The 15,223-nt window shown below is 31.5% G+C and overlaps 1 protein-coding gene across 1 annotated transcript; it reads right to left on the minus strand.

Moving 5' to 3' along the window:
- Nucleotides 1-3,236: 3,236 nt before the first annotated feature.
- On the minus strand, nucleotides 3,237-5,344 carry LOC146921858 (cytochrome P450 78A5-like). Its single transcript, XM_085715106.1, has 2 exons — nucleotides 4,280-5,344; nucleotides 3,237-4,182 (listed from the first exon to the last, which is right to left on the minus strand). The coding sequence occupies exons 1-2, from the start codon at nucleotides 5,231-5,233 to the stop codon at nucleotides 3,580-3,582; spliced, it is 1,557 nt and encodes a 518-aa protein (XP_085571232.1). The 5' UTR covers nucleotides 5,234-5,344; the 3' UTR covers nucleotides 3,237-3,579.
- Between the last annotated feature and the right edge of the window lie 9,879 nt (nucleotides 5,345-15,223).

Here is a 15,223-nt window from a genome sequence, read left to right on the forward strand (position 1 = left end):
TGATTAGGGATTACGTAAGTCCTTGAGTTGGAGAGAGAGGGGAAATCCACATATTAAATTATACGTGTTCTACATTCAATTAAACTCACATCAATACTATGGTATGTGGAGCAAAGTTAGTATCCATTACATAGATGATCAAACAAACCACAGACAATAAAAATAAGTTAAAGAAGAAGAAAACAAACACAATATCCAGTTCGGTTTAAATTGGCCTACGTCCGAGACAAGAGAAGTTCTTTGATCTAATATCAATGAATTTCTTACAAAGATATAAAAGAGTGACAAGAAATTAACCTTAAAAATAATCCTTAATTTCTCTCATTTTAATAGTTTGTTCCCTTGAACAAAAGACTTTATGATTTCACTCTTCAAAGTGTTTAGATTTTTTTCCAACCCAAAATTCTACCACAAAATCACTCTTTTTTTTTTTTTTTTTTTGTCTTAGACTACCTTAAAATTCCTTGTTTTGATGAATCCAAGTTTGTGTTCACTCCCACCTCGTGTTAGAACTGAAAATCAAAGTCTTGTAAATATATCTATAGCTTTGTTTACCTTGCGGTTCAAGAAAATACATTGCGGCCAATCAATTTTGTCGAGCAAGAAAACATAACAAGTGAAGAAACCACCTTGTTCGCCTTGTAATTCAAGAAACATCCTCACAACCCATCACACTTGCGAAGCAAGTGATAGCCTGCAAAATGTTGGTTATTACCTTGCACTTATCCCTCATATTTTATTACGTTTTGAGTAACTACATGACCTATAACATCTAATCGTTATTTATTTAGGATTTAAGGAATTCAATTAGTCTTAGTTATTATTTAGCCATTTTAAACTAGTAATCCTTGGTATGGTTAGTTTGATGGAACAAGTTGAATATCTGTTGTGGCGGTATAAGAAGATACATTGCTAGAAAGGATTTTGGTGATGTAAGCAGATGCACCGCTGGGAAGGATTCTAAAGTTGTAACATTGAAGGATGTTTAGTATGGGTCGTGCATTCTTATGAACTCTTGGGTCCCTCTTTTCTCTTTGCATGCGGACGAAGTTCGATGAGATGTCTTCAATGATTGTAGTATGAGGAATAAAAGAATATGTTGAGTTCCAAGAGAAGAAGACAATGACATATCATAGGAGAAATTACCAAATGACAACTTGTAGAATTACCATGTCATAAATGATTCATTGTCTTAAACCATGCTTTTATTCTTGAGATCTTTTAAGTGTTTTTAGCTACTTTCCTGATTTGTTGATCTTTTTCATCTTTATTTTTGTTGTCGTGACATCAAATGATTTATTTTATTTTTACACAAACAAGTTTACCACGGGAAATCTATAATGCCCCAATCCATGTGGGTTCAATCTTTTTATACTATTACTTGAGACAATGTATACTTGCATTAAGTAAGACACCTGAAAATACATGTATTTTTCAGAGCTACTAGCAATAAAACTACCTCACATTTCGACTTTCTTGAGAAACAGGTAGCACCTCCAAAGGTGGAAAAAAAATTGTGTTTCCCATATAATGCTCCAAATACAATTTTCAGCCACAAATAACAATTCACCACCTTGACTCTAAATCAGTGGTGATACAAATTTAACCATCAACCACCTTGTTTTTTTTTTATCTTTCTACCCAACTACACTTTGTATCCCACAAGGTTCCACCTTTAATTCTTTAATCATCGGAATGACTTCATCCCTCTTGAAGAAATTGCCTCTAACTACCTTAGAATTTTTTAGGAAGCTCTACAAGTTTCACCATAACTTCTCGAACTCAAAGTAATAATTTTCGTCCTTGTGAGGATATTTTTGCTCTCAATTAGAGCATAACACACAAGGTCCTCATAGTCTTAAACAAAAGATCTTCATCCTCGATGTTCACTTTAATGTTCACCACTCATCAATGATTTTGTTGAACTTCGCCAATTGCTATATGATAGTTTTTGACTCCACCATCCTAAAAAAGTAGAGTTGTTTCTGCACGAATTGTCTATGAATCAATGGCTTAATCATATGCAACGACTCTAACGTAGACAACATTGATGTCGTGGTTGTCTCTTTCGCAAATTCTCTCGTAACTTTAGCTTCAAGGCACAAGACAATCACACTCATGGCATTTTTCATCCTCTTTTTTTTTTGGTGGTGGCTGGGGTTTGAACCCTGGACCTTGCATATTTTTATGCATTGTCCATACCAACCGAGCTAAGCTCACGAGGACGCATTTTCCATCCTCTAACATGACTATGGTGGATTTAATCAATACTCATCATTTACCGTTGCATTTTTTGTTGACAAAATATCAATTACCCTTAGATAAATACTCGTATATTTGGTTTTCATAAAAAAAAAAATAAAAAAAAAATTATTTGGTAGTTTTTATAGCAATACTCAATTACTCTTCTAGTAAAAAATGGATTTCACAGCCTAAGGAAAAAAGTATAATTAAATATATCTACATCTTTTTTGTGATAAAATGATTAAAAAAACGAAATTGATAAAAAGACTATAAATAGAATAGCTCAATAGCATATGTTGGCCATCTTTAATCAAGAGTTGAAGTGCACGGGTAGGATACGAATAGTCGTTACTAAGTGGGGAATAAATCAAGATAATTTTGTACCAAAAAAAAATAAAGATAATTTTAAGTACTTCATCAAAAGAAAAAAATATAATAGAAAAAACAAAATCAATTTAACACTATTGTACAATAGTGAAGCAAGAGTACAACAAAAAACACATTCGAAGCATATTCTTTCTTTAACCTTTTCAAATTTTAACATCTACAACACATTTTTGTATATTGGTACGGCTGTTTTATTTGCCTAACAACAGAAAACGCAACAAAGATAAGAAAATCCAACATAGTTTCCACTCTATACATCTCCAATATCACCGTAATCCCGAAAAAATAAAAAAGCTATTGTAGGATCACAAGTTCACAACTAAATCTTTTCAAGTAACAAGATTAATATTTGGAATTCCATGACAAATTTGGCAACTTTCTTAATAGGAAAATTAGGAAAATAGCATTGGTTACCAATAAACACAAAAATATCACTAGATTCCTACTTGAAAATTTGGTATTACTTGTTTTCAGCTATAGTGGTTCTTAGAAAAGTTACTAGTTACTCCATATGCACCAAACTTGCAGGGTGCATTAATTCATATCTCTCGCATATAACAATAACAATATTAACACGCCAACAAGAATAACAAAGGACGCATAGATAAGAAGGAAAGATGACATAATTATCATTAGAAATTAAAAGCACCCATTTACAGCATATAGAGAAAGAAGACATTGGACCAAAACCAAACATCTACTTAATTAGCAACGGTTCAAAGTAAATTAAAACTCCCAACACCCACTTAACTACTAAACCTAAACGGTCAACAACAAAACATAAATTGCATTTAAAATTAGATTCTAAATAGAAAAGGTCTATGAAACCATAACCCTACTTAGCAATACCCTTTTGCCAAACAAAGCAAAGAAACCAAACCCCACAATATCCATGTCAAACTTTCTCATACAAGTCGAGCAAATTCAAACACTAACATTAACTTAGCCCTAGGTCCTTGGAACAACCTTGCACACAAGTGGCTTCTTCATCTCCATAGAAAGCTTAAGACATTCATCTAAATCAACAGGTGAATCATCACATGGAACCCATTTGAAGTTGTGAAGTAACTGAGCAAGCCAAAGATGAACAGAAGCTAAACCCATAGCTTTTCCAGGACAAACCCTTCTACCAGCTCCAAATGGTGCTAACCTCAAATCAGATCCCATTATACTCACATCCTCATTCATAAATCTCTCTGGCTTAAACTCTTCTGGTTCATTCCACACCTTCTCATCATGTGTTATGGCCCACATATTCACCATAGCAGTTGTACCTTTCGGAACATGCTTGTCACCAACCATAACATCATGAACAGCTAAACGTGCCCATGATAAAAGTGGTCCTGGTGGATGCACCCTTAATGCCTCTTTCACAATGCATTGCAAGTAACACATTTTTTGAACATCAACATCAGTGATAACTTTGGAATTTCCAACAACACGGTAAATTTCTTCTTGTGCTTTTGCTTGTATCTCTGGATGAAGCACCATCCTAGCCAAAATCCATTCTAGTAATATTGCTACTGTGTCTGTTCCTCTGAAAATCATTTCCTAAAAAAAGACAAAAATCAAACAACATTAAAAACCAAACATAAAAAAACATATGAAAACAAAAACATTAAAAACATATAAAGAAATATCGTATTACCCAAAGAACTGCAATCATATCAGAATCACTGAGCTTGTCTTTTTCCTCCAAATCAAGCAAAACGTCAACAAAATCACCAACTATAGCCCTTCCTTCAGACATTCTCTTCATCTTATGCTCCTCTATTATCTTTCCAACAAAAGCATTAACCTTTGTCACCAAAGCTCTACACCTTTTCCTAACACCCTGCAAATCTAACCAACCCAAAAGAGGAAAATGATCACTCCAGTTGAAAACACCCAACAGCTCATACCCTTCACTCACCAACTCCTCAAGCTCAACACCATCACCATCAAAGAAATCATAACATTTCCCAAACACAGTCATCGTCACATTATTAAGTGATCCAAAATGAAGCACTTTTTTCACCTCAACACTACCCATATTACCCATCAAAAGCTCTATCCTCTCCACCATTTTCAAACCAACCTCACTCCTAAAACCTTCAAACCCGTTAATCCTCCTAGGACAAAACAGATGGGTTGAAGAAATCCTCCTCAAATTCCTCCAGTACTCTCCATATGGAGCAAACCCCATTGCCCTATGAAACAAAAGCTCGTAAGCTGACTCTTTCACGGGTCTATCACCAAAAGCAGAACTACAAAGAATCTCTTTAGCAGTTTCTGGTTCACTTGAAATAATGAACCGGGTTAAACCAACAGAAAAAGCCATCAACGACTCAGCACGGTGACTCTTGGCTAGTTTGGCTAAAACACGGTGTGGTGTTTGACCTGAGAGAATACCAAACAAACCAGAAAAGGAAGGGCCTGGAATAACAGACTTGGCTGAAGATGAAGCTTTATTATATAAAGCCCAAGCAAGCCCACCTGGTGTAAGCCAGAAAAGGAAACCAAGAACAAAGAGAAAGAAGCAAAGTGCAGTTTGGAAAGTGAGAGTGAATGGATGAAAGTAAACAAGGTCGGGGAAGAGAAGAAGATGAAATTCTGGAGACATGGTTGTTTCTTTTTGAAGATGAGAAATAAGGAAGGTTGGGTTGTTTGGAATATATAGAGAGAGAGTGAGAGAAAGAGGGAGAGAGAGAGTTGCGGATGAAATGTGAAAGACGAAGAGTGTTGGCGGGGTTAGTTACTGGTTATATAGAAAGGCGGTGTGAGTTGTGTGGTTAGGTTTTGGTTAACCATGGTTAAAGGAATATACTCCATCAGAAAATAAAGGAGGAAAACTTTATGAGTAATTAAAAACTTTATGAGAAAGAAAAAAAAATTAAAGAATATAAACGGGAATGTGTAATTTGTAAAGTCTCTTGGTAAAAGTTATGGAAATGTGACACAGGCTTTTATTATTATGGAAGCTCGAGGGACGAACAATATCAGTTTCGGTTTTTGAAAATAGAGTTTGGAGTAACTGAGGTGTGTGCTTATCATTACCATATTCCCATATTTCGGCTGGCTGTACATATTACAGATTAGGATTAATTACCAAAGAAACTACTAGTGTGTATAGCATGGCACGAGGAGAAACACTCTTGAATTAAATTAAAAATAATTGCTTACACTACAAACACGAAAAGGAAAAAATTGAAAATAAGAGGATTTATTCTATGGTGAAGTTATAAGAATGGTTTTTTTGGTAAAGTTAACACTATAACATCAAAAATGTAATGAGTAACACCCCACTGTTTGTACAATGACATCAAAAGTTTATCAAAAGTTCAGTCCTCATAGTATCATCAATTCATCAGATTAACAAGACTACACTTAATCTAATTTTATCTTACCTTTTTATAAGCGTAGCACTCCACAAAGTGTAACACTTAAGACTATCACATAATCATCAACTCTGTTAAAGATTCCAACGATAAAATAGTACTTGTAAGTCCAAGATGTTACAAGCATTACTAGATGAATTATTATTGATCATTAACCAGTAATCAACAATTTAAAAATGAATCAAACATTAAAATCAAAATTAACTTTTTCAAAAAAATCAGTTTACTGACTGCACCGTAGAAGCTCCCAAAAGGATTACTCATTCAACAAAGCACAATAATTGCTAATAATGAGGAGAATAACAACCATGGTAAAGATACAATGTACTCCCTCCGGTCACTATTATAAGCAAAAAATTATTTTTTAGGTTCATTGAATGAGTGATGTATGTGGTCATTTACTACACCCTCCGGTCACTATTATTATAAGCAAAAAACAATATTTTAGGTTCATTCATTAACAGTCTGTTTTGTTGAAGAGAAATAAGGAAGAGAGAAAGAGAGAAGAGAGACCAACTTTCTCTTGTTTGGAATGAAGAGAAACAGGGAAGAGAGATTTAAAAAGTGTGGGACCCACCACCTTTTTATGTCTCCTCACAATAGAGAAGAATGTGAGGAGAGAAGGCTTTTACCCTTGTTGTTCCTTTTTTACCCTTGTATTGAAATATTATATCCAATTTTTTACCCTTGTTTCTATTTAATCTTGTTGTTCCTTCTATAATCTCTCGGCACCGTGTATGAAGTGTTTCTATATTACTGAAAAAGCAAGTGATAGTTTAGTAGATAGACCAACATTGGAAATGGATTTATGAGTTGATTTAGTTAACTATTTTTTTACCAGAACTAAATTATTTAAACCTTGTCAAAAAAACTAAAAATAATTAATCTAATCAAATTAAAAAAAAAATTATTAGTTTGTAGTTTAATAAATAAATTCACATACATAAATAAATTAGTATATGTTGATTAAGGATTTTAATTTGGTGTTATGAAAAAAATAATTTTTTCCTTAAAAAAAATAATTTTTAATTTGGGGCATTTTAGTACTTTCAAAAGTAATCAACACTTCTTTCTTCTCTATTTCTTCTATCTTTCTCTTCTAACAAACAATCCATCAAATCTACTCTATTTCTCACTTATTTCTTTCTTCTCTTACTCTCTCTCACCTATTTCTCTCTTCACAACTTCTCTTCACAACCAAACAGTGAGTAAATGATGCATGTGGTCTATAATAAAGACTACATACATCATTTAATGAATGAATCTCAAATGTTTAAGGAATGAAGGAATAGACACGTGGAATTTGATTTTATTATTCAACATAGCTTTATTAGACATATTTACATCAAATTTTCAAGATAAAAAAAAAAAACCTAATGAATTATCCTTCGGAGCTCTCCAAATTTGTTTCTCCACTTTTCATTTTGGCGATCATGCTTGAATTTGGCTCCAGCATAATTATCTAGTCGAACTCAAGGCTCTTTTCTAAGCTTTTACTTGATCCAAATTTAGTCTTCTTAACTTCTCCAATATTAAGCAACCATCGTCATAGCTATTATTTTGCCCCAATAAATCTACCATACCTAAAATTATTCAAAGTAAGACTTAAATGTTAACCAACAATGAAGGTTATTTTGCCCTAATAAATCTACCATTGCCAAAAAATTGAAAAAAAAAATTGAAAATTTGAGACCATAAATGAAGGATAACTTGAATTTTAACCTAAAGTAAGACTTTAAAACATAACAAATATACATATAAAAGAAATAAAAAAGTTTATTTTTTTATAGTGGTCAACCAATAAAATGGAATCCTTGAGGGTTGATTAAGGCACCAAGCCGTGATAACCATGAGCAAAACAAATTTTTTTTTGAAGGGAAACATGACTAAATTTTTATAGTTTTCTTGATGCATAACCACATTCACAAAAGGCTTTATAAATAATTTGAGCATATATATACCAACTTGATTAGAATACCAACTTGATTTTACCCAACTTGCATAAAAATAATTTGATTTTGCTTGCTTCTACAAAACTACTCGTAATCCAAGTGGAGAAAGATATCCGCTATCAAAAGAAAACCAAAAGGTTAAAAGGAAGCCAAAGAGATTCATTAGAAAATTGGCAAATTAACCATAATATTTCACAACCGAGTATTATTATACACCATAACAAAACCAAATTCACGACTTTTGCAATTCAATTTCTATTTTATGTGGCTCATGTTGAAGGCTGCTGTCATAATTAGGATCTACAAAAACAAAATAAATTTATAAAATAAGGGGCAGCATGTGGCAAAGACATGAACCCGTAATCTTTCAGTCATATCACAACAATTTTATAGCTGCGCCAAGGCTCCCCCTTAAAAACAAAATAAATTTATATCTTTATATAAATTACAAAAGAGTTTTTAAGCTGAAACGGTCATTCTAAGTTTCTGGCAATGCAAACACGAACACTAACATCATATATACAAAACTGAATGGTAGATGTGTTTTCAATTTAAAAATATTCCCGTAAAAAGATAATCTGCTTCTAATTTCTTTTGAAAGGATACCCATAAAAAAAATATTGAAAACATAATAGCAATTAATGATGAACTATTTCCTATGTACTATCTCACTATTAGTTAAATATACAATTAATTTTTAAAAAAATAATTAAGAAAATTAAAAGATAAATGGGGAAACATTACTAATAATAGCTAATTTAAAAGAAATAAGCATTCTTAAAAGATGACAAACGGCATACTTGCCAAAAAACTAAGCTTGCTTTATTATTATCTATAGATAAAAAAAAAAATTTGAGGATTATGAGTACTACAAATTATTTGTATTTTTTTAAAATTCTTCTTAATTTTCTTTTGATCATTTTTTTAAGGCAATATATATATATATATATATATATATATATATATATATATATATATATATATATATATATATATATATATATATATTTGTTCCAGAGAGAGAAAACGAAGTGGTAGGGATGAAAGATATTGCTAGTCTAAAACAAAGGAAAGTGGGAACAGCTTAATCTGGTCCATCCAATTTAATCTAATGATCAATATTTGTTCCTCTCATCTCTCATTGTAACTACTCCTCTCATTTGATATGTCATATATATATATATATATATATATATATATATATATATATATATATATATATATAGAGAGAGAGAGAGAGAGAGAGAGAGAGAGAGAGAGAGGAAACCTCAAAGTACAAAGGGGTCCGGCAAAACACAACCAGGAAGGGCACAAGAGATGGGCTCTGTCTCCGGTGGGAGACCTGAATAGGTCACCTACGGTAGGAGACATGACTGTTTTTTTTTTTTTGGCAAAATAAATCTGAACCATTGGATAAATGTAAACCAACTTTAGATCAAAATGCTTACAATACACTTTCAACACCCAATTACTTTCTTTTATTTTAAATTGTTCATCTCTTTCCTCTCTCACCCCAGTAACCTCTGATCTTGTTGTTGCTGCCACTTCATTCTTTCCCTTTGATTTTCCAACACTGTTATGTTGGAGGTGCAACTCGTAGTTGCTAGTTTCCCTGAATCAATAGTATTCAAACAGTGCAACAACATGTTGATCACCTTTTTATACTTAAATAATAATAATTATTATGCAACAAATAGTGACTCTGACAGTGTTAGTGTTTAGCTTCTTGTTGAATTGAAACGGTGGATGATATATGATTCAATTTAGTTTTACCATTAATTTTTTTTTTTTTTTTTTGAAATCTGCAATTTTATAGATTGACTTTAAAATTGAAATTTTCAAGCCTATAACCATCGAAATTTGCTTTAAAATCACAGATTGAAAGGTTATTTAAAATCACAGATTGAAGGGTTATTTTGATTTTACTCCATTAAAGGTGTATCTGTTATTGCAGTAAAGAAAGAGAAGGAAGATGGAAGAAGGGGCGAGAGAGGAAAGAGAGGAGTAATTTAAAATAAAAGAAAACAATTGGGTATGAGAGATGTATTGTAAGCATTTTGATCTAAAGTTGGTTTACCCTTATCCAATGGTTCAGATTTATTTTGCCAACAAAAAAAAAAACAGCCATGTCTCCTACCACAGGTGACCTATTTAGGTCTCCTACCGGAAACAGAGCCCAAGAGATGCCCAAACAAAACCAACAAAACAACAACTAAAGAGAGGTAGACATTGCACCTAATATAGGAAAAATCAAGAAAACATAAAAGCAATGGATAAAACTACAACATGTAACAGTTTTTCATTAGAATTATTTTAATTATTTATTATGTGTGTTTATATGCAGTTGTGTGTGATTATGTGTCTCCGTGTGTATTTAATTTGGGATTAATGGATTTTTGACCTAAAAGGGTATTTTAGTCATTTTTAGGGACAAGGGTATCTTGGTCATTTTTCTTTTGTTTCTTTTAATTAGCCTTCTAACCAAAAAAGGTGCATACCCATCCATCATTATTATAATTAATTAATTTTTTTAATTCACTCGATAACTGATGTATCTAGACTATATTATAAATTTTATATATATATATATATATATATATTTTTTTTTTTGGTAACATAAATTTTATATATATATACACACACACACACACACACACACACACACACACACACACACATCAATTATTCAATAAATCTAAAAAATTAATCCTCCATCTAATCTTATTTATAAAAAAGAATTGGATCGATCAAGAAAAATAAATTTAAGTAACTGGTCATTTCTTTTTACAAAGTAACTCGTCAAATTTTGAATCTGATATATTATTTTTTGTTGATTCAAATGTCTTTTATAAATAAAATCATATAGAGTATTTTCTTATAACATTAACCGAATAAAATTAACCATATAGAGTATATGCTTATAACATTAACCAAATAAATATGTAAATTTTGGCATCAAATTTGTGAGTAAGTTTTATTTGGGCACAATCTAAATAAAAATTGTTTAGACGCACTAGCACAATTGAAAAAAAAAATTAGAAGAAAAACAATTACTCGTATTGTTTTATTTTTCATTTAATTTGTTTAGCACAATTGAAAAAAAAAATTAGAAGAAAAACAATTACTCGTATTGTTTTATTTTTCATTTAATTTGTTTTCATGTCTATGTATATCCAAACATTTTTTATTTAGACTTGTGAATAAGTATTTCTCCAGCAACAGATGGTGAACCGAAATGTGCAACGTCAAATCGCTCTCAAACGTAGCTTTCTCTCTAGTATTTGTTGTCTGATTATTTATTGTTTTTTCATGTTTTATTGTTCCTTACTTTTGAGAAGGTTATGGAACCTTTTTCACCAAGACAAGGAAAACATTGGGTAGGAACCTGCATTATTTCCTCCAGTCACGATCATTTATTTCTTTTTGGACAATAACCTTTTGTTCTTTGTTATATGGATTTTTTTAGGCAAACATCTCCCATGACAAAAACAGTAATAACTTTTTCCTTCTACGCCGTTTGTCTATTTATTATTTAATATTTATTTATGTCTTATGTAAAATCTCTTCAATAGATTATTTGTAAATTTTAAGTTGAACGTGTGTCAAGTTCGTCTCTAGTGGTTTATTTTATAAAGCAGTTTGTCTCTATATAATATATATTAAATATAAAACTTCAAGTGAAAGGATAAAGCAAATACGTTGAGTTTTTTATGCTACTCTTATCATAATATTTTTGTATAAATTTGTCTTTAATATTTTGTTTGATTATGTTGCACGATGTAACCCTTAAAAAAAGAGGAGTGATATTTGTACAACCCAAATTAGACAACTTTGATGACAACCAATTTTCTCCTCTTGTGATTGGACAAAAACATTAGAGAGAGAAAGAAGAAGAGAGAGAATAAAAAACACATGTGAGTATGAGAGAGAGGGTTGTTTAAAGAGTTGTCAAAAAGTGGTTGTACAAATATCATTTCTCTAAAAAAATGTTGCACGATGTAATGCTAGCTTCTATTCAAAATATATTTTAAGAGAACTGTTTTTGTGAGTTACTTCCTCCGTCCCAGAATATCTGACCCATTTTCTAAAAAAAGTGTCCCAAAATAACTGAGCCATTTCAATTTTCAATACAACTTTCATCATTCTCAATACAATATAACACTAAATAATACTCCCTCCGTTTCAAAATGAGTGTCGCTTTAGCCAAAAAAAATTGTTTCAAAATGAGTGTCGCTTTACATTTCCAATACAACTTTAATTTTTTTCTTCCAACTTTACCCTCTCCAACTTTTCTCTCACACAATTTTCAATGCAACTTTAATTTTGTCTTTTTCTTATAAAGTAAGGGCAGTTTAGTAAAAGCGTTATATCTAATGATTATTTCATTCTATTTCTTAATCTGTGTGCCAAAGCCTAAAGCGACACTCATTTTGAAACGGAGGGAGTAATATTTTTATCATTCCCAATACAATATATTTCACTTTCCCCTTTATTTATACATTTTTCTTAATCTGTGTGAAATGAGCCAAGGGGTCAAATAAATTGAGAGGGAGGGAGTATATCCTTTCTTACCACTACTACGTACTCTTGTCAATGTTAAGAATGGGGTGCATCTTGACAAAAGAGAAAAAGAATAGTGTGTATATTTAATATTAAGAAAGTGTGTGTTCCCACAAATTTTTATATCATACACCATCCATGTATAAACATAAGATTTTGATTACTTAATATTTTCTCCCTTTCTGAATTTTGATGATAGAATAACATTAACTTGAAAGTGTATTGTATAGAGAGTCCAACATACAATATCAACTTTCCGAGCAAATATCCATTTCAACACCCTCTAATTCTTTAAGCATGCCATTAGATTGACGATCTAACTCCTCATTAGAACTTTGTTTATACCAAAAAATAAGCTTAACCAAAGATTATAAACAACGGTACGTTGTGGTATATCTGGCGGCGAAAACTTTAAACAGAAAGAATCAAGCACATGCAGCTGATAAAAATAACTAGCAACGAGTACAGAGTAAAAAGGGGTCAGTACTCAGTAGAGTTGAGTCATAAATAAAGCTGCAGATGAAGTAACAAAGTAGTATGGCTATGCAATCATGACAATATCTTTTGAATTTTCAACAAGGCAACTTTAATGACTGAGTCTGAGGTAAAGTACTGGTAATGTAATGTATGGCTAGGGTAGTTTTACATACACATAAATTTCCCTTTTCTCACTCTTGTCATTACTGTTATTCACTCATGATACACTGATCACGTGGGTCCTACACTCTAGGTCATGCTCTGGCTAGGGCTCTTCTCCCAATATTATGGCACTGTACATGCCTATTTCTAGTGGTCCTTTAACTCTACTTTACCACTTTCTTTACCGAAACACTACTTATCTGTCCTATTCCTGCCCAGTTTTCACCTTCTGGACTGTGCTTGCAAGCTGCTCTGCCACGCGCAACAGTTCCATACGGCATGTCATATGGATATGGTTACACCCAAACTACTCTAGTTGCAATGCAACAAACACCTTAACTTGGATGGATATTTTTGTTTAAGAGAAATTATATTTGTACAATCATTTTCTAACAATTTTTTTGACAACTTTCTCTTTCATACTCACATTATCTTCTTATTTTCTCTCTTTCTTTTCTCTCTCTATTATTTTTGATCAATCAAAAGAGAGAAAACCAAAGTTGTCATAAAAGTTATATCAAAGAGTTGTACATATATCACTACTCTTAATTTAAACAACATACAAATAAAATAAGGAAATTATTTTTTTTTAATCAAAAGGAAGATTAAAATAAATAAGGAAAAGGTTAAAATAATATTCAAGCGATTAAGAAATTGAAAAAAAATAAATTTTTATAAAAAGTAATGTAATTATTTTTTGATAAAAATAACAATTTATAATTTTAATATAAAATTTTATTTATGAATTCTTTAATCAACATTCTTGGGACACCGATTAGCAAGATTCATAAAATAATACCACTCAATCTACTCCCTCCGTTTTAAAATGAGTGTCGTTTTAGGTGTTTACACACATATTAAGAAATGTAATGATTAAGAGAAAGATAATGGTTATTTTACCAAATTATCCTTATTAACTATTGGTTAGTTTTAAAATTAAGTATTTTGGAAGTAGTGTGCAGAGTATTAATTGGAGGGTACAATTGAAAAGAAAAGGTTATTATTGCATTGGAAACTGAAAGCGACACTCATTTTGAAACAATTTTTTTTGGCTAAAACGACACTCATTTTGAAACGGATGGAGTATTTTAAAATGAATGTCATTTGAGATTTTCTCACACCGATTAAATATGCAATAAAGTTTTCAAAAGACATAACATTTCTACTAAACTACCCCATAATAATTATTGACGTGTTTCTCGCAAAAAAAAAAGTATATTACTTTTGAAGGAGTGTACACAATATTAATTAGATGGTATAATTGGAAATGTTACATTAAAAATTAAACATGACATTCATTTTAAAACAATTTTTTTACTTAAAGAGGCTGTCGCCGTGAAACGGAAGAAGTATATACTCATATTTGGTCCTAATATGAAAGCTACCTTTACTCAATCCATTTCACAATTCTTGTCAATTTTAGTCCTAATATATAGTGGATAATACAATAATATTATGTTTTCTACAAGACCATCCAATCAATGGTTGTCCTAAGAATCGACATGATCCACTTGTACTTTTCCTTTCAATTTTGTCTCAAGAAAAATCAACATCATAATAAGCTACAAGATCAAAAATAGAATATTTGGCCAAGATCCATAGTACCTACTAGATATTTTAAAAAAAAAATTACAACAATTTGATGAGATTCTATAACACATGTCCCAAATCCAGCATGAGTATTATGAGTTAAACAAAGTAAAGATCCAATCATGCATTGTATTCTTTTTCAAAAATTAAATTTTCATTCTCATCTTTATCTAAACTTGATGATGGACACATGGAAGTGACGATGATTTTTGCCTAATTCAGTTTATATTTCTTAAGAAGATCCTTGACATATTAAACAGACACAAAAATACAAACACAAATATGACACCAGGGATAACTTTGTAATTTCAGCAAAGTTTAATGGCATAATTGAGATTTCAGGTGAAAATGAAGGGTATTTTTGCTCATTTCCTTCTCCCTTCTCTCTCTCTCTCTCTCTCTCTCTCTCTCTCTCTCTCCTTCTCTGTCTGAACCGCCGCCGTCATCCACCTTCCTCCGTCCACCAACCAACGT

Source organism: Medicago sativa, chromosome 5, assembly GCF_051527215.1.
Source record: "Medicago sativa cultivar Bolivia chromosome 5, Bolivia_mono, whole genome shotgun sequence".
NCBI lineage: Eukaryota > Viridiplantae > Streptophyta > Magnoliopsida > Fabales > Fabaceae > Medicago > Medicago sativa.